Here is an 8,904-nt window from a genome sequence, read left to right on the forward strand (position 1 = left end):
TTTACATTTAAGTTTTTATTTAGAAACAAAACAAAGAAGCAAAGTATAGCGCTTGTGGTTATAAGATAGCATCTCCAGTCAAACGGTTACAATGGCATCGAGACTACAAGAGGAACTCTACAGCAGTTTATGGCATAAAAGTGGCACATGTTATCATCTCTGTACATAAAGTGGTGTTATTATTACACAGGACCACTTTAAGTACAGTAATAACTCTTCTCTTACACAGAATGTCAGCCCTTCAAACCCTCCTCAACCCAAAGTCATTGTTACGACATGAGCGTTAGGATTCAAACAATGGGTCAACGTCATTCAAACCTGTCGGCAAGATTCATAAATCAGAATTCTTACATTTAGGATTATAAAAGATACAAATAATTCACACAATATAAAAGTACATAGCTTCGATTTAACGCTTGACAGCAATGACATCTCAAAGCACTTCTCCTTGAATAAATGTCATACTGTATTCATAAATCATTATTTTTACCAGGTTTTAATCCATACATTTTCTTCAGAGCCACAGGACTCTGGTTTCTCCAGATCCATTAGTAGGAACAGATGTGAGTGAAAGAAGAACAGTTTAATTTAGTTCAGACAGCAACACAAAGTAGCCAAAGCCAATGAATTAGTTACAATCTAGCCGTCACAGCTATCAGAAACAGATATTCAAAAAAAGTATATTGTTTTCCATAGGTCAATAAACATTCATAGATAATTATACATTGCAAATACAGTACGTCTTTGTATACTTCAAATGTATATTTTCTGTTGAGATATAAGTACAGAATGTACTCTTCTAAACATCGACAGTGGCTGGGTCAAAGAAATTAATGTTTACATTTGTGTGAGTGTAAATGTACTACGTTGTAGTTGGGTATGAATCTCAGGTCTTCCTGTGTTCTCTGGATAAGGTTCGGGGACCAGGCCCTTGCTATGGGCCTCTGGGCATCTCAGAGGAGCACTACAGAGTACTACTCCTGAACCAGCAGGAGGCAGCTGACACCTGTAGAGTGGCTCAAACTTCTTGACTGCAACACTGCAGAAACACTGGAGGGGCACTGGAGGGGCGTGGGGAGTGTAAATTCACATGAAGATTCATATCATTCATGTGAGAGTTTTCCTATCAACTCTCCATAGTTTTTGTTGATTGTGTACATGAGTGTATGCAAGCAAATGTGCATTGTGTATTTGAGACTATTTACCTTAAAGCCAATGAATTGATCCTTAGGTCAATAAATCACATAACAGAACACACCCCAGTCTGCATGGTGTGCCCATTCCTATTGGTCGCCCGGTCAATGGCATCACAGCTGAAACAGACAGCAAAAAGCAAAGCCTTAAGAACCACAGATTTTACACTTTGGACATAACTCAACCCCCCCCAGAATGACATATTCCCCTCCCCTCAGTCCACTCGGACTCACCTCTGAGCTGCCGCGAATGAGGAGCAATTCTCCGTGTTACACGTCTCCATAACGACCGGCGTGTGCCTGGGCTCGCTGTGACTGGCTCTCAGGCCCCGGCACTGCGCCTCCGGAGGGGTCACGTGACACACTGGGATTGGGAGGTTGCCATTGGTGTCGATGTCCTGCTGAGTATTCTGGGAGTTGCAGGGGTTGATGGCGGGGATAGGTGGGAGAGGGGCATCGGGGTCGGCGTGGGCCAACTGCAGCTTCTTCATGTGGTTGATGGCTGCCGTGGCGTTGAAGGCTTGCTGTAACAAAACACACAGGAAGATTAGGATTGATTTTTAAAAAAACTCATGTTTTGATGATGATAATAATAATAGTAACGTAAGTATGACAGCATATTGTATGTAGCCCTATGACATGTTGCTCACCCTCCATTTGGACTTGGCAAAGTTCTTCTGGATCTGCATGCTGACTGATTCATAGATGTCCTGATCCCTCGCTGTCTTCCCAATGATCCTGCAACAGGAAATGACATTTATGGCCACCAGGAACAAAGAATAAACAAGAAATAGTGGGATCACCAGACACTGATCTTAGATCAGTTTTCTATTTGCCCCCTAATGGTTATAGTAAGATGAGGGGAGGATGGATTGATCCTGGATCTGTGTGTAACTCACCAGGGGTGTCTGAGGGCCTGTTCTGTGCTGAAGCGTTTCTTAGGGTGCTTCTGCATCATGTTCCGGATGAAGTCCTTCGCTATGGAAACGGAGACCGACAAACGTCAACAACTGACATGGAACTTTCAGCATATGTAGTAAAAAAAAAGTTTTCTAGCACTGAGATGACTTATGATTATCTTTACTATGTAGTTATGATACTCGTTCTGTGTTGATACCCTTGTCGTAGGGGTGGTGGTATGTCTTACCTGACTCTGAGATGTTATCCCAGAAGGGCGAGTGGAAAGCGTAGTCGGCCCTCATGATCTTAGAGAACAGACGTGTCTCGTTGTCCTCAAAGAACGGAGGGTAGCCGCACAGCCTGGTAAACGCAGAGGGAACATGGTTATCACAGAGTTATAACAATAACGTTCCCCAAACATTATCTAGAAATACCATCTCACAAAGCAGTCATCCTAATACTATGAAAAGGTTGAAGAGAGGTGCTGGCGGATATCTAGATAGGTACTCACAGGATGTATGTGATGACTCCTATGGACCAGCAGTCCACTGCCTTGCTGTAGGGTTTCTGAGCCAGAACTTCAGGGGCTGTAGACGTTCAAATATACACAGGATTAGATACCATGCTAGTCTGTTCTATCTGTGCAACAAAGCTTTACACTATTTCAATGGTCAACCAACTAACACACGGTTGGCGCACACACACCAACATATCCTGGCGTGCCGCAGGCCGTGGACATCACACCGTGGTCGGACATCTTGGACAGGCCGAAGTCACTGATCATGATCTTGGAGTTCTCATCTGAGTTGAAGTATAGTAGGTTCTCTGGCTGCACACACAGAGGGAAAGAGAATCAAAAAGCGGCAGAGAAACTATTCTCCCAACATAGTATATAATAGTGTTGTGTGTGTAAAATATGTGTGGAATATTGTATTTGTTTAAATGTATTTTATTTAACCTTTATTTAACTTGGCAAGTCAGTTAAGAACAAAATCTTATTTACAATGACAGCCTACACCGGCCAAACCCGGACGACGCTGGGCCAATTGTGCGCCGCCCTATGGGACTCCAAATCACAGCCGGATGTGATACAGCCTGGATATTACGTGTGTGTGTGTGTGTAACCTACCTTGAGGTCCCTGTGCACTATGCTGTTCTCGTGAAGGTAGTTGACAGCCTCCAGCACTTGGTGAACCAGACAGCTGGCATCCTTCTCTGTGTACACTCCCCGATCTATGATACGGTCAAACAGCTCCCCACCAGACACCCTAGGAACACACACACACACACATCAGAATCTCCACCACTATATTCATCATCAGCCTTTAAAGTCTTCATTAGACCCTACTAATTCAGCAGGTTTTGTAAAACAGCAACATTTCTCTGTATGTTAAATGCATTTAGAATATGTAGAGATAACGGTGCCCCACTCACAGCTGCATGACAAGGTAGTAGTGTGTCCGAGTTTCATAGAAGTCTTCCAATCCAATTACATTGTCGTGCCTTATCCTGAGAGGAAGAGGAAGAGATTTGTGATGTTGTTCATTCAGGTGTGTGTGTGTGTGTGTGTGTGTGGGTGTACTTACTTCTTCAGCACAGTGATCTCGTTCTCTAGCTTGCTACAGCTGAGGTGTTTTTTCTTCAGACACTTCAGGGCATAGAGGTTTCCAGTCTTCTTTTCTCTCACCAGATACACCTCGGAGAACGAACCCCTACGCACACAGACAGAGAAATGGTTATAAGGCTATGTCCATTATCCAACCCATGGGCTTGAGCTCCATAGGCAATGAACCTCTTCAGGTTCCATAAACTTGCAGATTTCTGAGCTTAACTACAGTTAACAATTCTAATCTCTAATCCAGGGGTGTCAAACTCCTTCAAAGGAAGGCTGAGTATCTGCTGTTTTTTTTGCTATTCTGTTCAATGTGTGTCCAATTAAGAGCTAGACAACCAGGTGAGGGGAGTTCCTAACTAATTCATGACCGTAAGTGCAAAGGAGGAGCGAAAACCCGCAGACACACGGCCCTCGAAGGAAAGAGTTAGACACCTGGGCTCTAACCAAACGAAATACGGCTCCAATTAAACCAATACGTTCTGAAGACGAAGTGGAACAGCTCGAAAACAACCCTGAAAAATGAACCCCATTCCACAGATAATTGGATAGGTGTAACCAAGACGGCGGAAGCGCTCATACACTCTTTGGAAGGCTACAGAGCTGTAGGTGGAGTCACCACCACCAAGCCTCACTCTCCTGGCTCACAGCTGCACACGGCTCGGAGCAAGACCAGTGTGGCCTAGGAAGGCTCTGTTTAGACCGGCAGCCCAATTCTAACCTTTATTCCACGGATTGGTCAAATGACCAATTAGTGAAAAAAACATCCGAATTGGGCTGCCGGTCTAAACAGAGCCATAGAGGCTCAGGTATGGCCTGTGCTTCTGAGGCCTGTGAATAGCAGCAGGGCAATACAGGAGGATGAGTACACAAGCCTTTTCCAGTACCCAGCCTGAAGCTCAGGACAGGGGAGCCAGAGAAGAGACCAGAGATGATTTATTGATTGATTGATTGGATAATTAAAAGTAGTAGGCTGCTCCAGCTGCAGACAGCGTTACATACATCAGAAATTCTCAAGAACTAAAACACAATTAATCCCGGAGGATTATTTCCATCGTTCATGAACCCTGAGAAGACTGGGGGGGGGGGGGGGAGAGAAGTGTTCATGTGTGGGAGGGAGCCAAGATGATCCTAAACGGCACAAAATGGATCCCACCTCCCATCTGCTGACTGCCCTGTTTGAGGGAGACCGAGGTGTGGATAATCCTCGGGTTTGGCAGACGCCCATATTCCAACACCTGTGATGCTGATGCAATAAGTGCGCCCTGTGCCCAAAGACATCACTGTCTGGTAGAGACAGACATACAGACGGAGGCTAAGAGACACAATGTCCACCAGGCCTGGGTTCAAATACCGCAGTATTTGTTTTCTTTCAAATACTTTGATTGTGCTTGCCACTTCGCTTCCTCCCCCTCATCTGGCACTCCTGGCAGACTCAGTCAAACACTCAAAGTATTTTGAAAGCAAAGCATACTTTTTGAACCCAGGTCTGATGAACACACACATATACACAACGTCGCACACAAACTCACGCACGCAGGCACACGGTCGCACTCATTCCCTCACACCTCACCTCGTGCAAACGCACACTGTCAACACACAATGCCAGGCCCTTAATCCTTTAACTGAGCAGTGATAGGCTGTGCCCACTCTGTAATGACATCATTGCTCACCTGCCTGGCTCACACTTCTCTCAACCTCAGCCTCTCTCATGTATTATTGCTGTAAGCTGCTTGAGGAGAGGCTGAGGTGGTGAGGAGGAGGCTCAGAGAACAGGTAGACCAGGGGCAACAGACAGGCCCCTCTCACTCTGCAGATATCAGCGTTGTGTGGGCAATAACACTTTCCTATTGGATTTCACAAAGAACAACTCCTTTCATAAAGCTCTCATGTACTGTGCATAGACCTACAAAACACGCATACGCCCACACATGCAAGCAACCACACTCTAGCACACATGTGCTCAGACCCACATGCTCACACTCTCACTCTCAGGCTCACACACACATGATCATAAACGTACGTATACACACTGGTCAACCATTTTCCCAAAATGTGCCATGTCCTGTCCCCTTTTGGTTACTGTTGCTACCTCGTTTAAACTCAAAACTCTCCAACAAAGGTTCAGTCTTTAAGGTGAGAGAGACTAGATTGTGTGAGCGCCAAGTGTTCCCTTGATAAACATGACCTGCCCTGACCTGGGTCCTGATAAGCTGTTAATCTGGGTAGAACATTCCAGGATTATAGTGCCAAACTAGGATCCTTCTCTGGGCACAGGTAAAGTAGATATCCTGGAGATGCACTTAATCCTGTAATAATGGCTCTTTAGTCGGAGATAAGAAGCTGACAAGAGTTGCTACTCAGCAACAAAGGCCCAGTGAAACAACCAAGCACAAAATGGCTGCCTTGCATCACCCAGCTGGGTGCTGCACATCGGATGAGGCGAGTTATCCTCAAAGTAAAAGTGCTTTGAATTACACCTCCGGGCAATCATTTTAACGGACAAAGTACTTACGATCCCAGCGCTTGTTTGAATTCGAACACATCTCTGATATTGTTGATGACTTTCTTCCAACTGCAGGTTATTTCTTTGCGGCCCATGGTAGCTCTGTCGTCACACCCGGCACCTGGAACAACAGACAGACAGACAGACAAGCAGTTTTACCTCTACTATCTGGAGAACACTGGACTGTCTAACATGTGTATATATATATATACACGTTCCTTTTCAAAAGACAACCCTCACCACACATAAAGAAGCCCAACATGACCAAACACTTTGGGACAGAGTTTCACATATGGTGGGTGGGGACCAACCCACTGGTAGGTCACAGCCGTTTCCTCTTGGGTCATGTCTTAGGACGAATATGGCTAGACACATCGTTTGGATACAAGAACGTTTGAAAGGCTTCAAGTAGCTCACAAAGCAACAACAACAACAAAATTGGGGGACCACAGCTTGGTGGAAATCTCAGTTAACTCCTGCCATCTTGTAAACACCCCGTTTTACTTATATAAAAGCTTGCATGTTCAGTATAAGGTCATTAATTATTGGCCTAAGCTTGTTTGTACCCATCACTTACAGAAGGCCCAAAGAGGTGTAGGATTAGTGCTGTAATGCCTATTGATGGTTACTCTTTCCACCCTCTCCCTCCCCTCGCTCTCTCTCCCCTTCCTGTGCCAATTCAGGATGCAGATTACTGCTGATTCCCTGACAAACCCCCAAAACTGGGTCGACTTATTATACTGACCTTCACAAGAGGCCATTGTTGTGCCTCAAAACTCTCTCCAAGTTGGTTCTGCTTCTTTTTTTAAACCAATCAGCATCTGAATAGAAAAAGTACCCCAAACCCCCCTGAGTGATCTCACAATGCCATAGATAGAGCATAGAATATAATTCAGCAATAGGACAAGAGGGGGTGTTGTATATGGCTAATATACCACGGCTAAGGGCTGTCTTGTGCACAACGCAACGCAGATACAGACATTAGCCGTGGTATATTGGCCATATACCACAAACACCCGAGGTGCCTTATGGCTATTATCAACTGGTTACCAACACAATTAGAATTAGTATTTTTTTGGTCATACTTGTGGTAATCGGTCTGATGTACCATTGGTTTCAGCCATTCAGCATTCAGGGCTTGAACCACCCGGGTTATAATGATGATTATAAACTGGATGGTTCCAGCCCTGAAAGCTGATTGGCTGACAGCCATGGTATATCAGACCATATACCACGGGTATGACAAAACATTTATATTTACTGCTCTAATTACGTTGGTAACCAGTTTATTATAGCAATAAGGCACCTCGGGGGTTTGTGGTATATGGCCAATATACCACGGGTAAGGGCTGCTTCCAGGCACTCTGCATTGCATCGTGCATAAAAACAACTCTTATCCGTGGTATATTGGCCATATACCACACCCCCTCGTGGCTTATTGCTTAATTAAATGCTAATGTCAGTAGATACCTCAGCCAAAATACATAAAAAGTGTTGATAGAATATGGTAGACTTCCATTTGGCGTAATGCATTCATTGTGTTGTCATGTGTCCATTCAATGCGGATTTCTTCTAAGCTTTGTCCAGTTTAAAATGATTGAATCAATAAAACAACGTATTTTCCAGGTGTTTCCTAATGTCCAGTAGCACCGTGGGAAAATCAGGGTGATCATGCGATAGCACATCTGATTCAATTGGTCCTCAGAACTGTGCGTAAAATGTTCCCGAATGCCTTTGAAGCATGGATAGTTTAGGTGGAAATGTCGAAGAACATGACCATATTAAACTACAGTTAATCGTTCATTACTTGAAGCCAGAGACGGCGCGGCATTTCAATTACATAACATGCTCAATTTTTTTAAGAAAGTGAAAAAAAACGAATGTATTTTCTCTTCCAATGTAGCTTAAACTAAGCACAGAAAAACACTGACACAGTAATACACACTTAGATGTAAATAACTGAATAGAAACGTGAAGGGGCATTTTTTTCTTACCTTATCTACAGAGAAGGAGCAAGAGTGCACTTGTTGAGGTATCTCGATAGACCTACTAGTATCTTCACTGCAGACATGGAGACCGCGGAGCGTCCAGGGGCGTGGTCTGCCCTCCCCATCATTAATCAGACTAGCAAAAGCAAAAAGTCCCACTTTTAATATTGTAAAAAATATGTATGACTTTGTATTATTTTTATGATTTAGAACACTATTTTTCTTACATCATTTCAGCTAGAAACGTCATTCAAACTTTAAAACGTGCAGACTGGTCAGGAATAATGTGCTTGTATTCAACTTTTTGAACTATTAAGCTTTTTGACCTCCTGAAAAAAATACTCAACCATTTTCATGGGATTTCTTCAACATTCTAAAGGTCCCATTGTTAAGCCGATGTTACACAAAGCAATCTAGACGCAATTTATGTTGCTTGCAACAAAGTTGCATCTGGGTTGCTCAGTGTGTCACCACCCAAAAATTGCAATGCCTGCAACTTAGTTGCATTGCATCGCAAGAGATAGAAATCAACCCTATTTCACGGAATTGACTGTATGCAATGTCCAATCAGTAAGCAGAAAAAAGTTTACATGACTCGACATCAGTGGAGGCTCTGAGGGGAGGATGGCTCATAATAATCTTTGTAACCGAGCGAATGGAATGGCATCAAACTATGTGTTTGCTACCATTCCACCCATTCCGGTC

The 8,904-nt window shown here is 44.0% G+C and overlaps 1 protein-coding gene across 2 annotated transcripts; it reads right to left on the bottom strand.

The window, feature by feature from the left end:
- LOC106565118 (calcium/calmodulin-dependent protein kinase type 1D) lies at positions 1-8,336 on the bottom strand. 2 transcript variants are annotated; one of them, XM_014131868.3, is made up of 14 exons: positions 8,206-8,335; positions 6,957-7,032; positions 6,221-6,332; positions 3,680-3,805; positions 3,528-3,602; positions 3,223-3,361; positions 2,799-2,922; positions 2,605-2,680; positions 2,341-2,453; positions 2,093-2,171; positions 1,844-1,931; positions 1,428-1,717; positions 1,206-1,313; positions 1-1,061 (listed from the first exon to the last, which is right to left on the bottom strand). In XM_014131868.3, exons 2-13 carry the CDS (start codon positions 6,970-6,972, stop codon positions 1,241-1,243), a joined length of 1,311 nt encoding a protein of 436 aa, XP_013987343.1. In that variant the 5' UTR covers positions 6,973-7,032; positions 8,206-8,335; the 3' UTR covers positions 1-1,061; positions 1,206-1,240. The 2 variants fall into 2 exon arrangements, with proteins under 2 accessions (XP_013987343.1, XP_013987344.1); XM_014131869.3 differs by lacking the exon at positions 6,957-7,032 and having other exon boundaries at positions 8,206-8,336.
- Between the last annotated feature and the right edge of the window lie 568 nt (positions 8,337-8,904).

The sequence above is a fragment of the Salmo salar genome, chromosome 12, assembly GCF_965601325.2.
Source record: "Salmo salar chromosome 12, fSalSal1, whole genome shotgun sequence".
NCBI lineage: Eukaryota > Metazoa > Chordata > Actinopteri > Salmoniformes > Salmonidae > Salmo > Salmo salar.